The 22,444-nt window shown below is 56.6% G+C and overlaps 1 protein-coding gene across 1 annotated transcript in view; it reads left to right on the top strand.

Moving 5' to 3' along the window:
* The first annotated feature begins 968 nt into the window (after positions 1–968).
* SLC6A11 (solute carrier family 6 (neurotransmitter transporter), member 11) overlaps positions 969–22,444 on the top strand; it is a 69,264-nt gene continuing 47,788 nt past the window's right edge. Inside the window, exons 1-2 of the mRNA XM_012732102.1 lie at positions 969–1,013; positions 14,861–14,993. Of these exons, the coding sequence (XP_012587556.1) occupies positions 1,000–1,013; positions 14,861–14,993 (147 nt within the window). The 5' untranslated portion in view covers positions 969–999. The remainder of the gene's footprint in view (positions 1,014–14,860; positions 14,994–22,444) is intronic.

Below are 22,444 nucleotides of genomic sequence, written 5' to 3'. Positions count from 1 at the left end.
GCAGAGTGTGGGCGCAGGTAGGTACTGAGGGAGGCACAGGCGCCATGGTGGTGGGCAGGACTGGGCATGACGATGGCAGAGGAACAGGAACCTTGGCTGGAGGCGATTCCCAGTTCTGCCTCCAAGTGACTGTGACTTGTAGGAGAGCGAGAAGACGCAGATGTGAGCTCCTTGGTTGTTTCTGAACCTTAGATTCTGCCTCTTCAAAGTCAAGGGCGTTGGAGAAGTGGTCCCTCAGAGGTGCATTTTCTTCGTGGCATTCAGGGCAGGGGGACCAGGGAAGGCTTCCTAGAGGAGGAATTAATGGGTTGCTAGGGCCTTAACAAAGGTACATGCTGGTGTTCGTATCTCCCTTAATAAATTTCCACGGCATGAGAAGACACATATAGTGTATCCTCTCTTGGATGGATTGATCTAGTAAGGAAATGAAGGAAGCTGTGTACACGGAGACTGACGTGTTCCTCCCCTAATAATCACCTTTGTGAGGCAGGTGTGCTTTCAGGCTCTTTTCGTATGAAGGAAAATTAAGTCTCAACTGTGGTACTTCCTGGGGGGCCCCAAGGTGGACCCCCTGCTTCAGCACCGTCATTCGCGCCAGGCTCACTGAGCAGAGCAGGTACATGCCATGGACAGAGGGTGGGGATAGGGGAGGATTGGCAACAAGATAGGAGGAAAGGCTTTGATCGAAAACTGACTAGGAGTGAAGGAGAGAAGGCAGCCAGCCCATAGCTCCTCCAGTCCACAGGCCAGCCACTCTTCAACTCTAAGTTAATAATTCCCCCACGGTATTCTTTGAGAGGTGTTTACTTGTGGCTGTTGGGTAAAAGCACCCGGTTGCACCATCAACTCTGAATGTTTCCCAAGACCCAGCCCTCACAGAGGTCCTGACCTTCTTGCCTTTCTTGTCTTATTTCCACTGTAGATAAGTGTGTGGAGTTCCAGAAACTGAACGTGAGCAACCACAGCCACGTGGCCCTGCAGAACGCCACCTCCCCTGTCATGGAGTTTTGGGAGTAAGTGGAAGTGACCCCTCTGCCCTGGTTCTGCTAGTTAACATCCCTGCCTCTGCAGAAGGCTGGCCCTCCCGCCAGCCTCCGCCTTCCTGGCTGCTGTGGGCATTTGGCCATTGGGAAGTCAGAGCGGAGAACTTTCGAGGTTTCCCAACAGGGCAGCTGGGAGAAAGGCCGTGCGGTTCTGGGATCAAGGTCAGCTTGTCTCGTTGTCTGAGGACAAGAATTGCTGGGGAAATGAGGGACAGTTTGAAAATTCTCCTTTTCACAAAGGAGCAGACAGGGCTTGTTTCCAATCAGTGGAGCAAGAGTATATTTAGCATGGAGGGCAGAAGGCTCCAGGGAGAACAGGTTAGCTCTCTCTGAGTAGCTGAAGTGTCAGGACGAAAGAAATGGATCAACTGTAATGGAAGAGGCGGGTTCAAATGTGATTAAGAAAGAGCTCGGGCCCAGCTCTGTCTGCAAGCACTTGAAGGATGTGGGCACTCACCCCTGGAAGTGTGTGGCTGCTGCGCACACTGATTGTCAGGGAGGAAGTACTGAATCCATGGATACTTAGGCAGTAATTGTGTGGACGGGCATTTCTCCAGAAATGGACATCGTCTTCCAAAGGGGCCAGTGGCCGAGGAATGATAGGGCTGTCATGGACGGTTGTCTGTGTTATTCTCTGTACAACCTGGTGAAGCGATGCTCTGGGTGTGCAGTGCCAGCCTGCCTAGCCATGCACGCTGGCTCTGGCATGGAGCCTTTGTAGAAACACCCCTGGCTTCCAGTATTGAAGAGCAGCTTCATTTGTAGGGCGAAGGTCTTCTGAGGCTTTTCAATTTGAAAAAGTCTGGTTTTGTTGAAGAACCTTCCCCTCCCCTAAGGCTAACTAGTAATAATTTAGAGGGACAGTGGACTTTATATTTCCCAAGTATATATAAACTTATTTATGCCCCAAATATATATATCTCAAGTGACACCTAGATCTTTCTTGTGTGCTTTAACAATTTTTATTTAAGAAACTGCAAGCAATTTTATACTAATGTTCTTCACTACTGACACTTTCATAATTTTGTTTCTTTACTCAGTATTGGTTTCTGAACATGCTCACACGAATACATGTGACTTTCGCTCAGTTTTTCCTGCTGTATACTACTTCAGTGAATGAATAGGCCACATTGTATTTAACCAGCTCCGAGCGCTAGAGCCTCTAGGCTCTTACCATTTCCCACGGTTGTGAAGTACATGGAAAGAACGTCTTGCCCAGGCTTTCCCATATGTGTAAACGAGGGTTTTTGTCACATACCTAAGCGTGGAGCTGGTGGGTAGAGACTGCAGGCATCATTAGTTTTAGCAGATAATGTCACATTGCTTTTTAAAGGAGTCGTTCTAAATTACTGCCCAAGCATGAATGCTGGAGAATTCCCTCTTCGAGATAGAACTTGGTCTGGTCAGAGTTGTTAAGGTTTGCCAGGAGAGTGGTGTGAAATGATATTCCACTTGTTAAAACTTGCAGTCCCCTAATTAGTTGTGAGGTTGAGCATCTTTTCATGTCTTCCCCTTTTGGTTCCTTTATCTGTGACCTTCCTGTTTATATCCTTTTCTCTTTGCTTGTTTTCTCTTACAGGCAAGAATAGTTGGTATATTCTAGCTACTAGTATCTGTTGCAAATAGCTTTTCCTCGTGTGACTTATTGTGTTCATTTATAGCATACAAGAATTTCAGTTTTAATGAAGTCAAGTTTGTCAATCTTTTTGGTTTGCACAGTTGGTGTCTTATTTAAGATATGTTTCCTACCTCAAAGTTGTAAAAAAAAATTGTATTTTCTTCTAAGATTTTGAAATGTTCATTTTTTCAAATTTAGGAATATAATCTGCATGGAATATTATGTTTGCAGATGGTACAAAATAGGAATCCAGTTTTTTAAAGTATAATCAATTTCTCCAGCTCTATTTCCTGAGCCACTTATCCTGTCCCTTCTGATTTGTAATGACTTCTTCCACATCTAGTTTTCCTGAGAGGACTCATCTTCCCACCAGTCTCCTTGCCTAATTGTGTGTCAGAACCACATTTATAGTTTGATTGTAAGCCTTGCACTGGTAAGACAAGCCCCTTACTTTGTACTTTTTCAAAATTGACTTCCACATGAAGTGGAAGAGTCAGTTTGTCAGGTTAAACAATTCTAAAACCACAACTACAGTAAAGAACTAACCGATTCCATGGGGATCTTGGCTGGAAGTGCATTAAGCTTACGTGTTAAAGCTGACATCTTTATGACTGAGTCTCTCTGTCCATGAACATAGTATAGCTATTCATAGATTTAGGTCTTTTCAAATGCCTGATAGTCATGCTGCTTCAATATTGTCTGCAGAAGAACAGCAATTGAATCATGTGGTTAGAAATGCAGGTTCTCCAGTCCTCCTTTGAACCATAGAATCATAGTTTCAAATAACGCATCTGTGACATGTATGCTAAAGAGGAGGCCACTGCAGTGAGTGAATCTCTGTGGCCTTTCTAGCCCCATCAGACTGTGGTTTTGCAGAGCAGTGCCATAGAGACTAGCCTGGGAGCCACACATTTGAGGGCTTGTAAAACATGGTATCTATGCTCCCTTAGAGAATACATCTTGAAAGTACACACTGGACAAGTTTAGAACCAGTCATTTCCTTTGTAGCATGCACAGAAAACTGATGGAATAATTATTTGTACAGTATGTTAGTTTATTGTCTGAATCTCCCAGTTAGCAGGCATGAAAGAGCACTTTTTTGGGTTTTACTCATTAATGTCAAGCTTTGAAAGGCCCACAGTTATTTACAGAGTGATTGGATAAGTGGAAAGATGGCATACAGGCAATATTTTCTAGAAAACACTCCATGAGGTGATTTTAAGTGGGTTCTGATAAGAAGTTCACTTGTCCATGGCATTGAGTATTTCTAAAATCCCTTTGAAATATCCACATCATCCACCCACAGGGACACCAAGTGGAAAAGGGGACATATGGTCTGTGTCCTCAAGTGTAGCTGGACCTTTTTGTCTGCAACTTGACCATTCAATATGAAAGTCCATGGGAGAAGGGACCGTAGTTCTAGTGTCCTGTTCAGATTGCACCTGTCTTATCTGTGCCGCATCCTGGAAACTGCTCAAACGCAGCTGTGAGGCTCACCTCTTCAAAGATGCTCCCATCGGCCACTCTGATTTATCTTTTCCCTAGGTTTAGCTTGAAAGATAGAGAGTGTGAGATTTCTTATGAGAAACTGTTGGAACCACATTAGTTTGAGAAGACCTGAAAGTTGTATCCTTCAGGAAGAGCAACCACTTACCTCTGATGAACCCAAATGCATTTTCTTGTGGGTTCTTTCAGAATTTCTGCACCTCTCTTCCCATTCCACTCAACCCTCTGGAGGCTAGGAGCAAATTCTGCCTTAAGTAACTATTTGTTTTTCTTTACATAAATTGCCAGGAGGCAGGAGGCAGTTTGTCCCTTAGGTAAATCCCAACTTCTGGATACAGGTTGGCTTCCTGGCATTGGAGAGTGTGCCCAATATCTTTCCCAAGTAACAGTTTGAGTATTGGGTCAGGTTTCCCTAAGAGTTTTTTTCTTTAGTGTCTCTATTCTTTCCTTGTGTGGCTGGTTCACATCTCTACACTGTTCCTTGACCTTCCCTTGCTGTTTGTAACTCCAAGGCTCCCTTCGGGGCCACACTGGTCAGAATAGACTACCCACCTCTCTGCTTGTTCATCATTGGACAAATCCCCAGCTCTTGGTGCACAAAAAGACCCTGACCATTTGGGGGAGGCAGAAGTGCTGGCCTGGAGGTCAGTACTAGCTTTCTAGAATTAGGGCAGGACAAGCCCATAAATGACTGTAAAATCACTTATGGAGCTCCACTGATCTCAACTGGTCACCACTTTGTCCTGACCACAGGCACCTGCCCCAATCCACCCTCATCTTGAAGGGTTGTATCTCTTCTGAGGGTGCAATTAAAATGAGGTGTAAAGGCCTGACTGGTGGCCTCAGGGTTAAGTCTCAGCGCTATCACCACTGCAGGCTGAGTACAACCCCAGACCAGGATGCACAGACCAGGAAGCTGACCCGCATGGCAGAGCAGACCTCTCCTGTCTCACCCACTGTATATTTCAGTAAATCTGCCTCTTCTGCTCCCCTCTCGGTGTCTGATGAGCTCTCACCCCCACACCTCTGGCCTGTATCTCAGTTCTGTATACACACACACACACACACACACACAAATACTGAGAGCTCAGGTTGGCCTGGTCCTGCCTTGAGCAGGGGCCACTGGTGTCTGATGTGAAAACAAGGCTCCTGGCTTCCACAGCAGCACGTGCTGCCCCGTGCAGTCTTCTCCATGGCTTCCAGCTCTGTTCTCAGCCTGTGCTGTGCTGGGATCCAGTGCGGTTGGTGAGTAACCCGCCTGTGGTTTCTCTCACTTCCCCTCGTAGCTCTTGGTTATGGGTTTGCGAGCAACTTCACGCGCACGGACTGTACAGCTGACATTGCTTTCTCCTGGTGTCCATTCATCAGCCTTTTATGGAACACCTACTGCTGCTGGGCCTGAAGTGATTCTAGGGGTCACTAAATCTTTTTCCTGGAGGTTGAGATCATGTCTTTTCTGGTGTGTCCTTATTGGAGGGGTTTTTAAAATTTTGTGTCTAAATCACCTGGCCACTTGCGTTGATTTTCCTTGGATGTAAATTTGGGATCAGAGGAGCTGTCAGTGGGCTGAGGCCTTCCTTTCTGTCTTCAGTATGTATTAGCCTCCCTCTTGTGTTACTGCCTTTCTCAGAAGACTCCTGAGGAGCTCCCGTGGGTCTGGCTTCTCTTGTCGTTGAGTGCCAGCCGGCTGACTCAGCCCTCCGGCACCTCTCAGCCCTGTCTGCTGACTGCACACGGTACCTGCCTGACTCTTCACGTCTTCATTTTCTTGTTCCTTCCATGAGAGCCCAGCCAGCAGGGGCTATGCTAATTACCTGTTGGCATGTCAGCGCTTTCAGTGCCCAACAGATTCGAAGGCATGAATGCTAACACCCAGGAGTGCAGTGTCCTCCTCGGTAACCTGGATATGACGGTATCCACCTGCAGGGCTCAGCCTTCAGTCGTGTCCCCTCCGAGGACCCCGAGGGCTGAATGGAACCTCACCTCTCCCGAGCCCAGAACCCATGGGAAGGTTGAAGACTCAGAGAATGTCGGCGATTAACCGCCCACATGGGGTGGCGTTAGGCTTTAATCACCCACATGGGGTGGCGTTAGGCTTTAATCACCCACATGGGGTGGCGTTAGGCTTGCTTCCTGCCACTGGCACTCGGGTGTCTCCTGAGGGCTCTTCCTGCTCAGGAGGGCCGGTGGGAGGAGCTGAATTCCCCTGCTCTGGTGGCATTCAGGCTGCAGTGGAAGGCCAGTCCAGCCAGAGCCCCTGGCCCCCCCCAAATTCCACTCCTGAGACTCTCCTAGAGATGCAGCCACACTCCCTATGTCCAGCATGTTGTTTGTGGTAGTTTAAAGAGAAAAGACCTGTGAAATGTTGTTAAAGGTGAATCTGACTACGGTGTGGTATCTTCCCATAACAACTGCTGAAAAGGAGAGAGACAGAAGATGTGTCCATCCGGAAAAGATCTCTAAGATGAAATTAAGTGGAGAAGGTGCAGTGCGGAATCGTGTGTCTAATACCATCTGTCCAGAAATATGTCTGTCTCCATTTCATTAGAGCCATTTGGAAGAGGCCACCAGGAGCTGTTGACAGTGGTCAGAACCAAGAGTAGGGAGGTGACCAGCCAGGGGAAGAAAGTTCACTGGCTGCTTTATACCTCCTGTACTGTTTAGTTAAAAAAAAAAAAAAAATTAAAAGCAAGACTTACAAAATTAAAATCATGATTCTTTCGTCACAGTAATGAATTCTGCCTGCCCGCACCCCTGGGTAGGTTTAGGGGGCTCATCTCGCTCCTTTCTCCATCTGTTGAGGAGCAGTGTGTTCCCAGGGCAGAGACTTAATTTGTCTCCAGGGCTGTCCCTTGTTGTATAGAAGCTGCTTTCCAGCAGACCCTTGGCTTCCTGCTCGCAAGTCATCTGGGTTTTCGGTAGAACCGTTTGGAGAGAATGTAGCGGTGTCTTTAAATAAAAGCAGAGGAAGCGACACGCCAGAAGCAGGGAGGGGTTGCAGCCAGAGCCCACCGCCCCTGCTGCCTGGGGTCCCCGCGCCACCCCGTGAGCATTTCTGGCCGTGAGCAGGCCTCCGGTTCCTGGAGAGCGGGCCCCAGTTCACCCCCAGCGAGGACGGCTCCCTCTGGCCACCCCAGCAGCAACCAGCGCCCCAGCCCCGTGAGGGACCCGTGAGTGGTCCTAAGGGTGCCATCTGCACACAACCCCGGGAGCAGTGGGAGCTGAGGCTGGAGGTGCCACTTGTGCGTGCCAAGGTTGAAATGTAGCGTGCCAGTTGCAGCGAGGTGGCGTGGGGGCATCGTGACCTGGGCCTGGGGCTAGACAGCGAGGAGTTTGAACCCCGTTGCTTCCACTCGACGGTCTCGGGGGTCCTTAAATCTCTGCAGCTCGCTCAGTGTGCAGAAGGACAGCAGCCGTGGTAGTGACTAGAGTTAGCAAGTGCTGGAGAACGTGCCTCTGTTACCCACTGTTGATATCAGCGTGGCAATAGTTGAATACAATTCAGCCACGGCGTGCCAGCTTTCACAGACTGTGGCAGTGGCCGCGGGAGTTCTGCTCGGCTCTGTCTGTCCGTCCTGCTCGGTGCGGTGAGGACCTTGCGTGGAGTGGCTGCCCGTGCCTGGCCCCACCTGGCCCTGCAGGTGCCCTCTGCATGAAGTGCCCAGCCAGGGGACCGTGCCCACCCCCAGCGGCCTTCCTTTGGGGGTGCTTCTGGGCGCAGGGGAGGTGAAGGGACTGTCCCAAAGTGTCCCTGTTGGCCAGCAGGCACTGGCACAGCCTGACTCCGCCTACATCCCACCTGGTCTCTGGTGCCCGCAGCTGCCCATGTGTTCCCGGGCGGAGTCCCCTCGCCCTGCACCCTCTGAGCCCAGGCTCTAGAAGGGAGGGCGCCAGCTGGGGGCTGGGGTGGAGGGAGCAGAAGGAAGAGACGAACAAGGGGCGGCTTGGGGAAGGCTGCAGGGCTGCCAGCCAGCACGCAGCAGAAACCCGTTGGGTTGTGTCATGTGTCGATGTCAAGAGGCTCCTTGGAAAATGGCCTCGACCGCGCCCGCGGTTTCCCTCTGACAGGCGTCCAGTGCAGGCCGCACGCTCTGCCCTGAGGTGATGGGCATAAAGCATTGGCAGCCTCAGCATTTGGCCTCGCCTGGCGCAGGGGCCTCTGATGAGTGACAGTTTGGGAGCCGGGGCACTCGGGGTGTCACGAGCTTTCGTGCATGCTCTTGAGTCCAGATTCTATTTTTTGTTTTTTAGATTGTCTGATTTTTTCTACTGTGTGCCAGTGTTGGGTTGTAACCCCATATGTGGTTTAGGGGTGCAGGTTGACACTTCTTCAGATGTGTGTTACCAAACCGAGCCCTCTGTGGTCTCCATCACAGTCCACTGGGCCCCCCAAGGTTCATAATAAATCCATGGGCTTTATTCACATCTGGGTTCTCTCTCTCTCACACACACATTCACTGTCTCTCTCACGTGTGCACACCCACCTCACCTCTCGTGCATACTCTCCCTGGAAGACTTGCCGGAGGGGGAGGAAGCTGCAAAGCTGGGAACCTGACTCTCTTCCACTTGGGGGGGGTTGGCTTCTAATCACAAACCTCGACTTCTGGTTGGTAGCAGGGGCCCCTCCCATGTCCGGCAAGGCCTGGTCAGCGGAGGTGACCATGGGAGGTGAGCTGGGAGCCCAGTGTCAGCCTGTCTCATCTGCATCTCACTCATCCTCAACCTGCCCATCCTCCCGCACCCCAAGCCTGAGACGGGTGAGCTGCCCTTCAGAGAATGGGGGTCGGAGGCTTCCTGGTGGCCACAGTCTCCCCATGCTGCGTCCTGGCCCAGGACTCCCCTGCTCCCCCTCCCTACTGTGCATGGTGGCTCTGGCCACCCACATCTCAGGGCCAGGGGGACTCCCGGGCCTGAGCTTTAGCGGCTGTTTCAGAGCTGCTGTGCTGGGCTGGGAGCCCTGGAGGGGCCGCGGGACGCTGGGTGTGTGGAGCCTGTGGGCAAAGTTGGGTTACCTGGAGGCTTAGCAGGTCTTTGTCGCAGACCCTCTCGGGCCTTTGCTATTTCACAGCCATCCAGACTCCCGGGAGGGCTGCAGTGAGCAGCCTTTTGTCAGACAGGGTCCCGGGTCCCCGAGGACCTCAGGGTGTCTTGACACTGTGGCCTAGGGTGGGTTCGGAAGACCACTGATCAGCTCCCACCTGCTGCCTGCTTTTGCAAATCAAACTTTATTGGAAGACAGCCACCTCGTTCCTGCAGTCCCCTGCAGCTCATCTCTCGTGCAAGGATGGAGAGAGTTACTCCGTGCAAACCGAAATTATTTACTCTCGTGCCGTCTACAGAAAGTTTGCTGACCGGCTCAGGAGCGCCAGCGAGGCAGATGTCACTCCGCCTCGAGGGGTGGGGGGACTGGCCTGAGGGTCAGGTGGGCCGGGCCCGCTGTGGCTGTTTTGTTTGTGCTGGGGCTTGAAGGGCGTTGGGTTTGGAGAGCTGGGGAAGCAGCAGGGGCAGGCCTGGACCCCTGGGAGGGGCGTCTCAGCAAGCCAGTTTCCCATCTGTGAAAGGGAACAGCCGTCCTGTCCTCTCGTCTCAGGAGGGGGGAGCCTCCCTGTGGCAAGTTGCTGTGAGGCCCAGGCAGGGTCTTGTGGGCTCAGGTCCCGCCCGCACCTGCCTGGTTTTTTTTTTATATTAACGGAAGGAACCACATCTTTATTCACAAACCTATTCCCCCAACAACCCCTGTAACTGGCCAATCCCAGATGCTGGTGCACCGGCCTTGTTTTTAACCAGATCTTAGTGTCCTGCCACTCGCTTATGAAACTGTGATTCCGGGAGTCCCGCTTCACACCTTGCGCGTGTAGGGCCGAGTCCCGGCGCCATCGCCGTACCAGCCCCGCCACCCTCCTCCCCCCCCCCCGCCACTCCCACCGGGTGCGGCCCCTCCCAAACCCTCCCCTCCCCACCCCTCTGGGCACAGCCCTGTTTCTCAGTCAGGAGTTATTTCTGCTGCGATTGTTAGTGTGTTTGGTCATGGAGACCCCGCCTGTGGGAGAGCCATTCTGCAATTGCCTTTCACTTTCTATCTCTTCTCGTTACTCGGGCTCCATCCTCACTGTGGCAAGAGGCATGATGGCCTCTTTCTCAATAGCAGAGCCACGCCCTGTGGCTTGCTCCGGGCTGTGCCCCGCAAGGTGTGCTCCCAGGCCGTGTTCTCCATGGGGTGTGTGTTCTGCAGTTTCTTTATCCAGCCCCCCTGCTGGGCACGAGGACTCAGGCGGCCGGACTCCCCGGCGGTCCCGGGTCCCGACCGTTGTGACCGTTGTGCCAGTGTCTTTCTGAGCTAGTGTTTCATGTGCTCTGGGTCAGTACCAGAGAGGTCACGCTCGCTGGGTCAGCTGGTGTCGGCGTCTCCTACAAAGCCTGTGCCAGCCTCACCCCGCCAGCGTGCAGGCGAGACCCATGCCTGCTCTCTGCGCTCGCTGGTTCTTTCCAGAGAAGCCAGAGCAGGGTCTGGGGCGGGGTGCGGGGGGCAGCACGTTGCCCTGGTCGCGGCCCTTTCTTGTTGGCCTGTTTGTAGCTTTGGGAGATCTGGATGCCGAGCAAGGCTATTTATAGTCAGTCTCCCAGTGCCAGCGTTTGGGGCGGCCACCCCATCCCTGGCGGCCTCGCTCCCCTGAGGCAGGTTAGAGGAGGGTGGTGTGTCTGCCGGCACGCGTGGCTCAGCCGCTCTGACCCATCCTGGGTCTCGGTGCGGCCGCGTCTGGGTGGCGAGCGGGGCTGTTGGAGGGCGCGTCCGGGGTGGGGCTGTGTCCTTCTCAGTACCCCGGCCCTGCTGGGTGCCAGCGGGAGGGCAGAGGGTGTGATGCCTCTCGGCGAGGGCTCAGCACCTGCCCGCAGGCTGTGCAGGCAGAGAAGCAGAGGCCACGGCCAGAAGAGCCTGGTTCAGGTCCCCATCTGGGCCGACTGCTTCTCCGCCCTGGGCCTCGGTCCCCTGCCGGTGTCAGGGTGCGGTGATGCCCTCTCGGGCCACTGCCCCCCTCCCCGCCATCCTCGGGCCCTCCTCAGGAGCTCTTCGCAAGGACAGTTGCCTTCAGTCTCGGCCCCTGCCCCCCACCCTCTGTCTGCACAGCGGATCTTGCTCTCCCGCCTCCCAGGCCTCCCCCCGCTCTCTGCCCCCACCCCATCTTTCTGAGCTTCCCCTGCCCCTGGTCTTCCCCAGCATCCTCGGAGTGGCCAGATGTTCGGGGAAGATCCCCCTGTTGCCTGGCACCACCTGTCCACGCCCCCCACGAGACCCCCGGTCTGCGAACCCGCACGCTGAGCGCAGTATCTGACACACTGGAGACATTAGTTCGCGCCACTGAAAGACTAACAGGGTGCAGACACACGCTCTTGCCTGCACCAGCTACACAGGCATGCGGAGGCGGCTGGGGCAGGCTTGGGTCCACCCCCGCTTTGAACTGTAGAGGAGAAATAAGGTGGTGCCCGAGTGTGGGCAGCAGGCCGGCACCAGCTTTGAGGCTGTACGCGTGGGCGCCGGAGCCAGGATCCCGGGTTCAGGCCCAAGAGCCGCCGCTCACTCGTGGTGGGACAGTCACCGAGCCTCTCTGTACCTCAGTTTCCCCATCTTCGAAATGATGAGGACGAATGTACCTTCATCAGGGACTGTGGGAGGGGTGCCGAGTTCGGGCTCGAAGGGCCGCAGAGGGAGAAGCTCCCAGCAGACAGGTGAGACCGAGTCCCGGAGAAGGAGGCGTCCCTCCCCCAGGCCACACAGCTGGTGAGGAGCAGGGCCGGGCTTTGCGCCCAGCCGCCTCTGAAGGTGCCACAGGCTGGCGAGGCAGAGACGCTATGCCCGCGAGCTGTGAGATGGCAGCTTCTGGGCAGAGAGCTCCAGAGCCGCAGAACAGTAGGCAGCTCTCAGGGTCTGTGGAAGGCGCGTCGGGAGTCTGCTCTGTGCTGACGCCCGGGGCATACGGTGTCGCTCCGGGAGAGGCTCCTCGGAAATGTCCTCCCAGCCGTCAGCACCCCGCACCCTGTCGGGAGGTCTGTCCCTGGGTCCTTCTGGCCGCGGGGTACTGGCAGCGAACGCTTCCTCATTCAGACCTTCCTTCTGTTCCAGTGCTTCCTGGTGAGGGCCGTGAAGAAAGCTTTTCCCAGGAAGAGCTGGGAAAACTTGCCTTCTCCAAGATTCTGGAGTTGAGCACTCCAGCCCCGTGAGCTCAAAGGCTGCCCTGTGGGTCAGGACAACCCCACAGCCCTGCAGGCTGAAACCCTGGTCCCCAAACCCCCTTTCTTTAGAAGCCCAAGGTCGCTTGCTCTAGCTCAAGTCAGCGCTGGTAAAACCGAGGGAAAATAGTTTGAGGATGTTTTCAAATAGTGTCTGGTGGAACAAAAGAGCAATTCATCCTGCGTGGCTTTTAGTAGTCTGCTTCCCATTCTGGGAATTAGATTGTTCAATTAAGCCAGAGGGCGCTGAAGCAAGCGGATGACTCAAAAGTTTGCAGCATCCAAAATGTGGAGGCGAAGGGACCTGAGCCAGCTCTCCTGGAGGTCTGCCCCCGCTCTCTCCCCGTCCCCGCGAGCCTTCCAGTCTGCGATTCTCCGCTCAGAAAACACCTGTACCAGCAGAAGGCGTGTGTGCCCTGCAAGCGGGGGACTCCCGAGGGGGGTGACGGGCCTCTCCTGATTTGGGCCCATGGTCATCTGGACCTTGGGGTGCAGGAGGACAGTTTGTCAGGTGGGAGCTACATGTCAGCTCCGGGCTTCTCACTGGGAATTTTGATGAGCACCCCAAAGATCCTGCAGAAGTTTGCGAGTGAGTGAATGCATCAGGGAATTCCTCTGGGGAGAAAGCCCAGCCCTTCAGTAGCTTCTCAAAGGATCTATGACTTCCTCCCCTAAGAAGGGGGAAACAACACACACACACACACACACATCTATATATGCACACACACCTGCCTATGCATAGACACACGTGTCTACAGCTGGCTATGTGTGTGTGTGGGGGGGGGTTCCTGTGGGGTTGCTACATTGCCAGGACACCCTACTGTGACACCCAAAGACCCCCCAGGAATCCCTGGGCAGATGGCACTGGGGCTCCTGGGGAGCCACTCCACAGAGTCACGCTCAGGGGGCCCAGCATGGGGTGCAGGACCGCTCAGTTATAACAATAGGTGCTCTCCAGGCGGCACGTCATAAGGCCTGTCGCGTTCAAGTGTCTCACGGCCAGAGAAGGACGGGAGCAGCCAGCGAGCATGTGGCTCTCTGGGCTACCTCGGCCTCCTTTTTGCCCAGCTTCGTCAAGGTGGGGAGCCCTACCCGCTATTCCTTTTATCCTCAGGACCTGACACCCTGCGGGACACATTGTGGGTGCTCAGTGAATATGTGTATCAGAGGACGTTCCCCTTCTTGGTGAAAGGACTGGTGGGTTTTCTTTCCAGTAAGCCCACAGCTGCAGCCTGACTCTGCCTGGGGCCTCCCTGACTTCTCCGGTGAGGACTGGGGCTGCAGACCAGTGCTAATTGGTGTCATTGAGCAATGAATGCAGACTCAGGCCTGAGTGGATTCCCAGGGAGACAGACACTGAGGGAGGCTTTCGTGCGTGATGGGGTGGAGGCTGCTCTCTCAAAGCACTTTGCAGGGTCCCTGTGACTGGCATGGTACCGGGGCTTGGCAGCCAGAGTGGGACTCATGAACCAAGTGGGGGCGTCGGTGTCGGGGCCTTGGCCTCCATACAGTGTGGAGCACGGCAAGTTTGACTCTAAGGAACACGGATCCCAGGCGAGGCCTGTGTCAACCCGGGAGAACAGGGGTGGGGGGGCTGTGGCTGGAGGCATCAACTCAGCAGGCATGGGGGTCCCTCTGCCATGGCCTGGGCCCTGGCCGTGATGCTCTGACTGTGACTGGTGCCGCCTCTGCGTGCCCGTCCTGCCTTTCCTGTTGGTCCCTGTTCCCAGGCACCCCAAGCCCTCCTCTCTGCTCTGTTACCTTGACCAAATCCAGTCTTCACTCCCTGGCTCCTGGCTATATTCCCGCCACCGTCCGGGTTGGCTGGTTTGTCAGGACAGGGCCGCGAGCTACGGTAACAAGTGTCCTCAGAGGCCTCAGTCGCTCAGAGCAACAACGTGTGTTTCCTGCTCACACGACATCTTGCATCGCATGACTAGGGGTGGCAGGAGGGCTCTCGCGGTCCCTCGGGAGCTCAGGCTTCTGCAGACGCCGCCTGGACACCTGCTTCTGCCACGGAGGCACCAGTAGTGACCTCACCGCCTGGCTGGCAGAGCTGCGGAGAGGCTGGTGCCTCTGGCCGAGCAAGCCCAGGGCCAGCCTGGAGTTCAGAGGCGGGTGAGGGCGGAGCCTGGAGTGTGCCCGGGGTGTCCTGCTGTCACCTGGGCCCCTGGGGTGTGCTGGGCGCTGTTTGGGCGTCTCCCATCACACCCCTTACACGCTGCACCCAAAACTGTCTGCTGACCCACCTTCTGCTCCCTGGTGGAGTGAACCCAGAGAGCGGGCGGCGGCTGTCTCCTCTCGAAGCCACCACACCCCACCCTGGTTGGCTCCAGGGAGATGCCTGGCAGAGGGGGCCTGCGTGAGGGGCCATCCCTGCCCTCCGCACCCTGGCTGTGCCGCAGTAGGGGCTGTGGGGATCGGGGAGCCGTCTCCAGCCCCCTGACTCTTGCTGTCCCACCCGCAGGCGCCGGGTCCTGGCCATCTCAGACGGGATCGAGCACATCGGGAACCTCCGCGGGGAGCTGGCCTTGTGTCTCCTGGCAGCCTGGACTATCTGCTACTTCTGCATCTGGAAGGGGACCAAGTCCACAGGGAAGGTGAGAGGCGGCAGGCTCTGCCCTGGAGGCAGGGGCCTGCACAGTGCCCCAGGGCTGCCTCCAAGCCCACACCCCTCGGCCACACGCCTCAGGGCTCCCCACTTCTGCCTCTCTTTGCTCCAACACGACCGGACCCAGCTTTGTCCTGGCCTCACCAGGCAAGAAAAGGGGAGCTAGGTGCTTGGAGAGCCAGGGAATGTGCGAAGCTCCCCACTGGATATTTCGTCGCTGGGCCACGTGCTCGAGGCACGCAGGGGGCAGGCCGCGCTGGCTGTCTCCGGCCGGACCCGAGGCCTCACTTGCCTGAGTCTGTGGACAGGACCCTGCCTGGGGCAGCCTCGCGTGCTGGGTCACGCCTGCCTGGCCGGCCTGGGGCCGGCGGCCCTTGCCCGCTCGTCGGCATCCCAGACCTGGCCCGTGGAAGGGCCGCGGTGTGGGCGAGTGTGGTGGCGTTGGGTGACCTCCAGGGCTCTCAGAGGCTGTGAGTGCGTTGCCCACGGAACGCTCTAGCTCACGCGTGTTTTATTTAAACATAAAAACATCAAAGGAAGGGAGGAATCGGTTGGCAACATGTAGAAATCAGGTTTCACATGGAAAGAGAGATGCGTTTCTGGCTTCCCGTGGGAGGTGGAAAGCCCTGGCGGCCCTGCAGGCGCAGCTACGGCGTTCACTGGCCGCTGCGGGCCTCCTCTGGGGGCTCTCGGCTGGCCACAGTCTTCACTGTTCCCTGCCGTCTTCCCTGAGCTGAAGGTGGGTGGCATCCGCTTTCTTCTCTGTGCTCGTTTTTTTTTCCTTGTGGAAAGGAGGGTGGAGCTTTCCGCATGCCTGGGTCACCCTGCCGCTCCTGGCCTGCCTGCTTGTCGTCAGCAACTGCTCAGAAACATTATTCCAAGCCAGTGACTAGGGTGAGGTGAGGCCTGGGCCAACGGCAGCTTTCGGCTCTGCGCCCCTCGGCTCCCACAGTGGCGGGCAGATGCCAGCGCAAACTGCAGCCGTGGAGGGTGGCCGGCCGGCTGCAGAGGGAAGTCAGGAGAGCGCAGAAGAGAAATTGAGAGGCCTCCTGCCCGCCCCCCGCCCTCCACGCACTGCTGTGAGGAGCCAGGGGTGTAAGAGAAGGTCTCACAGATGTGCCCGGGGCCAGAGAGAGGAGGGTGGACACCCTGTGTCCCTTCGTCCCTTCGGCAAGACAACGCTGGTCTCTGTGGTGGCTTCACAGGGCGGTTTTTCTGTCTCTCTGCGTACAGAGACGCTGGTCACACTGCAGCTCGAGGCTGTGCATGCACGCTCCCTTCATGCCCCTTGCAGATCTTCACCTAAAAGGCGGTGAATGGTTGAGGCTTGAAGAGCGGGGTCCGGGGGGTTCAGATCTCAGGCTTGGCGCTCATTGGCCGTGACCTTGGGTTCTTCGCCTCCCAGCTGCTCCCCTGCAGTGGCTGTGAGGACGTGTCGGCGTCTGGGGGAGTAGCGGTGTCGGGTCTGTTGTGTGCTCTCGGGCCGTGCGGGCCGTGGGGGTTTAGTTTTTAAAGTCTCCTTATAAGGATAGAAGCAGCTCGGGTGATTCCGTCCTCACATCCGCCAGTGGGGACCCAAAGCTGAAGAGAACACGGCCTTTCCTCCAGCCCAGAGCTGTGGAGGAGCTTTGTGAGGGGAAGGAGGTGCCGTGCCGGTGTCTCTGGCGTCTGCGGTGACACTGCAGACCTGGAAGCGGGGCCCCCTGGGCCAGGCGCTGGTCACAGCACAGCACCTGGATGCGGCCTTGGGCCTGGGACGTGGGCATGCCACCGCGCTGGCCTTGAGCCCCCGGCCCGGCCTCTGGGCTCCACTCAGCCCTTGGGAACGTGCTGGGACTCTGAGTCTGCTGTGGGCTGGCTCATGGAATTGTTAGCCCGCGGTGGGCCAGCGGTGTTGGCTGCAGCTGCATCTCGGAGACACTGCTGAGGGAAACGCGAAACTCGCACGAGCCAGTCGTGCGTCTTCCTGGGGTCCAGGCTCCCTGGGCCCTTGCCCTTGTCCAGGCTCAGGACCAGGGCTGGCGTCAGGAGAGCTGGGGCTTGGGAAGGCACCACTAAGCGCCTCGGATGTTTATTGCGCATCTAGACCCTTCCTTGTCTCTAGCTTCGGTGGCTTGCTGGCCGGTGACCCCACCGAGACAGGCACAATGATGTGTTGTATACAAATTGCTGGTGACATGGCCCAGGGACTCGCGTGCATGGGGAGATTCAGGTCTGGAGCTCAGGTCGAAGATCCGGGCTGGCGCTCAAGCAGCATCGTCATGTGGGGCGTCAGTGCCTTCTTCACACAGCTTTCTGCAAGTGCAAGTTTGCTTCACGAATAACACTTTACTTAATGTGAGAACGGTTCTTTCAGTAGCGCAGCTTGGGGCCGGACCTTCCTGAAGACGGTGAAGACACCCAGGACTTGGAGATTTTTGTGTGGACTTGGGTTCCAGCTCTCCGGGGTAACGGCCCTGAGTGTCACTGCCGATCTCAGGGTAACGGGGGTTCTGGCTTTGGACGCGACTGCTGAGCTGTCTGGCAGCTGGGGGCCATCTTGCCTTCCCACTAGCCATGGAGGGGAGGTCCTGGCGCACCCCGCCTCACCAGCCGTTCCCAATGAGGCCGTGCCCCGCTGACGGGCGGTGCGGAGGGTCTTGGTGTGCTCGCAGTTTGCCTTCCACACATTCTTTTTGGCGAGACGTCAGTTTAGGTCCTTGTTCCATTTTATAATTGGGTTTCTTGGTAATACTGAGTCGGAGGAGTTCTTTGCCCTGCATCAGACACGTCTTTCCCCAACATTTCCCCCACTCAGTGGCTTGGCTTCTCATTCTCTTGGTGGCGACTTTGGCAGGGCAGGAACTTCACTGCCAGGGAAGTCCAGCCCATCGGCTCTTGCTTTCACCGGCTGCCGTCTAAGTCGGCAGCACTGCACACAGTCATCTTGGTTTGCTCCTGCTGTCTCCCGGGGCTTTCATGGGCTCACATCACATTTAGGCCTGTGATCCATTTTGAAGTGGTTTGGGAAGGCGGGTCTAGGTCCATTCCCTTTGCACGTAGGTGTCCGGTTAGAAGAGATTGCTTCTGTTCTATCCTTGTGTTTCTCTTTCTTTATACATCCACCAAATTTACCCCGCCCATTTCTGCCCCTGTCCTAGCACTTCCTGGGTCTCACAACTTCCGGGACTCCCAAGTTGTCCCAAGTTGACTCTCATCCAGCTATTGGCCAAGCCTCCTTTTGTAATCATTCTGGAAAATATCCTCTCCTCACCCCCCAGCCACCCACATATTCAACACTTAAGTGGGCCTTGGAGAGCCCCCAGGACCTTGGAACCCCCCATTTGTGTGAACACAGTGCTGATGTGAGAATGATGTAGCCAAGGTGCTTTTTATTCTGTGAAACAGTAATTACAGGTAAAGTCAAGGTGTTACAGCTTCCTTCTGTGTTAGCATCCTACAGCACACGACACCACTATGGTCTTGTGACATTTATTCCCAAGAACCTGCTATACTTATTTGATGACCCCTGAAAAAACTTTGTCATTACTATGTGTCTCTTGGGACTTTGCTATCCTCAGTCTAATCTAGGGATGAGCCAAATAGGACTGTGAGCAAATCTGGCCCACAGCTTACTTTTGTCAATAAAGTTTTATCGGAACACAGCCACATCCATCCCTTATGCATTGTCCACAGCTGCCTCTGTGCTCCCACAGAGACCATGACGCACAGAGCCTACAAAATTCATTCTTGGATCCTTTACAGAAGAGGCTGCGAGCTCTACTTTAATCTAGCAAACCAATCCATGCAAATTTTGCCATATAACAAGAAACATCTAAACTGCTGTCCCCAAAGCAGGGACCATTTCGAACCTTGAAAACCTACAGTCATGTTTTGCAATGAGAGCTTTTCTGAGGGACCCTGAACACCTCACACCTGCATTTCCAGTCCCCAAACGAGCTATTTCTTCTACCTAGATGCTCACTGCACACCTCCTGTGAGCTACACACGAGGCCAGGGACTCTCTTCAGTGAGTGAGCCACGCTGTGGTGTTTACAGCCCGCCCGGAGAGGGAGTGGGAGGTTGAGCCGAAGGAGAAGCCACTTCTTCCTGGAAAGGGGTACTCACCCTCCAAGGGAAGGCTGAGACGGCATTGGCCAAGCAGACAGCCGTGTGAAGGTCGCAGTGGGAAGGGTCCACTGGGCTCAAGAGGCAAGACAAGTGGGGTGGGGGGCGGGGAGGGAGATGGTGGCAAGAATCTCACAGGGAGTGGGCAGGTCCAGCGTGCAGGCTCTGGTGACGGGTGGGCCAGGAGGAGGAGCAGGCCAACAGGGCCTGATTTTCATCCTGCAAGACGCTTTGGCTGCTCACTGCGTGTGGAGGACTGGGCACAGGGAAGCTCTCACAGGCGACCAGGGCAAAGGTGGCAGCGGAATGCAGGGGCATGGCCGGGCCAGAGACCCCCGTGGGGCAGCCTCCTTGCCCCCAGGGCTCCGCACACAGGCGTCCTTGTCCTGGCCGCCCTCGGGCTCACAGCGGAGCATGGGGCTGGGCTGGGGGGTCCTGCCCCGCATGGCCCCAAGGCCCCTCGTGCTGCCCCCGCTTCCTGCCCAGCAGCCCTGCTCTCTGCTCTCTCGCCTGCCCTGTCCCTTCCCCTGTCCTACTCTAGTGGGTGATTTATGGATTTTTCCCCTTGTTTCCTGGTCTCCAGGAGCAGTGGTTGAGAGGGGAGGGCGCTGCAAAAACAATTCGGGTCCCTTCCCCGCCTCCTCCTGTTGCCCCTTTAAAGGAAGCTGCAGGATTAGCTGGGATTTTAAGAAGAATCCTGCCTTTTCAGTGCTTTGGGGCTCTGTTTTTATTCTTTTCAGAGCTCTAGGACACCAGGGCAGGAAAAAAGAAAACACACACACAGACGGACACGCTCACCCAGAAACAGCTGCAAATAGCCTTGAATTGATTTTTTTTCCTTTTCCCTTCCTTCATTCACCAGCAAGTAGAGGAATTGGAGGTGGCCCAGGGCTCTTAAACAGCCAGTGTCGTCTGCATGATGATGACAGTGAACAAAAAAAAAGCTTAGGTGGCGCTTTGTGCGACGGCTCGTACGGCGACTGGGGGGCCAGAAGCAGCCGGTGGGGTGGTCAGCCCCACTTCGCAGACAGGAGGACGAGGGCCCTGTCCTGCGAGCACAGGGGGTCTGTGGGTGGGGCCCTGCAGCCGCCAGCCCTGAGCTGCCAGGGGAGACGCGCCTGGGGGCCATGGGAGTGTGTGCCTGTCAGCCCCCCCACCGCCTCCTCGGCGGGTGGGAGCCGCCAGCGAGAAACCTGCAGGAGCCCCACACAGAAAATTTATTCTTCGGGAGCACCCTGTAAAGTGGCTAATGGGTTCAATGAGGCGTAAAGCAGGAGTAAAGGGCAGAATGAAAGGGAGAGAAGTGTGAAAGGGGAGAGAAGGCCCAGGAAGAGAACTGGGCAGCTGCCTCTGGGCCCTCAAGTGGCCTTTGTTGGGCCCGAGGGAGGCGCAGGAGCGGGCGAGCAGTGTTGGTGGCAGCCCTGGGCCGGCCTGTCGCATTCAGCCGGGAAACTAGAGCGTCCCTGACACGCATGCAGAGCGGCGTGGCCAGCCCTGCCCGCGCCCCGAGCCCCGGGCCGAGGACACCCGAGGGCCCTTTGTGCCGCGCTGAGGCGCTTCTCGCCGGCGTGGCTGGGGAGCGCGGACGTCGTAACATTCAGTCAAAAGAGCTCAGCATCTTGATTCAGGCCTTTCTTCGGCCTTGAATGACAGCCCTTCACCTTTAGCGGGAACCCTGGCAGCGAGGAAGGCTGGAAAGGAGGGAAGCTTTGCGACTCAGTAATACCGCCTTTATTAAAGCACAAAGGCCCCCCCAAAGGCCAGTGATTGCTGGGGGGCGGGCTGCAGGGCTGGCTGCCTCCTGAGAAAGCCCTGGGAGCGCTGAGAGGCCTCCTGACGGAGTGGGTGCCCCTAAAGCTCCTTGAGCTTCCTGGGGTGCGGAGCCCGCCCATGCGCTGGGGGCTCCCTGGGAAATGGGAGCCCGCCCTCCCGCGCGGTGGAGGTGGCCTTGGCTTGGCGCCCGGCGTAGTCCAGCGCGGCGCACTGGGAAGACCAGGCCAGAGACGAGCGAGCCGTTGACGTTGCGCCCTCTGAATATCAGCAGCCCCGCTGGAAAGAGGGAAATGAAGGGGCCAGCGTTCGGGGCCTGGGGGCTCACCCCACCACTTGTCGACGGTGTGGCTAAGCGCAGACTGTTCGTGTGGCTTCCTCTCCTGGGCCTCAGTTTCCCCTTCTGTCAAGGGGAGCATGACGCAGGGCTGTGCTGGTGTCCCTGGTCTGGGACGGGCTGAGTCGGACCCTGGCGACCGTCGTTGGGGCAGGGGGTTGTCCACACGGGCAGCTCTGCTTCCTCCACATCTGCTGATCACCTGCCTCCTCCCTCCCCACCCCTGTCACCACCTGCCATCCCAGGGCCCAGCCAGCACCTGCAGCCGTGTGAGTCCGTCTCAGACCCGGCAGGAGAGGAGCTGGCAGAGCTGACACCATGCGAGGCTGTTAGGAAGCGGGGCCGGGACTGGAGCGCCGTCACAGGTGGGGGCCCCCGTTTTGCCATGAGAGCGCTTTGAAACTCCACTGAGGAACTATCCCATGGCACGATCAGCCCTTCTTTGATTCTTCCTAGATTGCTGGATTCTTGGGATATTTAGTTTTTCTGCACCATCGAAACCACTAAAGGAAATACTTGGTGCATATGGTTTTGCTTCTCCGTGGAAGGGCATTTTGTTAGGAAGGGCTAAAAGGCGTGAAGCCTCTGCCCAGAACAGCCACCTGATTTGCCCAGAAGACCTGTGTCCATCCCGGCTGCCCCAGGGGCCGTCCTCCCCCACCCCCGCCCGGGACACGCTGCTTGGTCCTGCCTGGTGCTGGGGCAGAGAACATCGGTGCCGCCCTGCGGGGGCCAGTCTGAATCCCTAGCCCTGCTGCTCCTGAGCCCGCCTGCCGGCCCCTGTCCCTCCCCCAGGCCCGGTCCAGCCCCACTCCCTGGCGACCGGCGCTTCTCCACGGGCCTTTGCCTCGGGCCGCTGCTCCCACTCCCCGGGGAGCCTGCTGCCCCTCCGCTGGCCCTCGCGGGCCTCTCCCACCGCAGCTGAGGGCTCCCGCTGGCACCCGGCATCTCTGTGCTGTCCTCGACCCCCAGGCTGGCGGGTCCAGAGGAACTTCTCACCGCACATGGCAGTGTTTACTGAGCAGGGCCCGCTCCCCAAGTCCGGAGCCACGCCTGTGCGCGCTGTCAGCTCTGGCCAGGCGTGGGTGTGGGCAGACCAGCCCACAGGTCACAGTGCCCAGGGCGGGGGCAAGCAAGGCTCGGGAAGGCCGTGCCCCAGGCCGGAGGTGTGGTCCTTAGTGCCTGCTGAAGGCAGAGAAGGGCAAGGCCAAGGCTGGCTTACAGCC

The sequence above is a fragment of the Condylura cristata genome, unplaced genomic scaffold (genome assembly GCF_000260355.1).
Source record: "Condylura cristata isolate star-nosed mole 26May11 unplaced genomic scaffold, ConCri1.0 scaffold00033, whole genome shotgun sequence".
Classification (NCBI taxonomy): domain Eukaryota; kingdom Metazoa; phylum Chordata; class Mammalia; order Eulipotyphla; family Talpidae; genus Condylura; species Condylura cristata.
The sequence above is the reverse complement of the archived record's forward strand: the minus strand, read 5'-3'. Positions and strand labels throughout refer to the sequence as shown.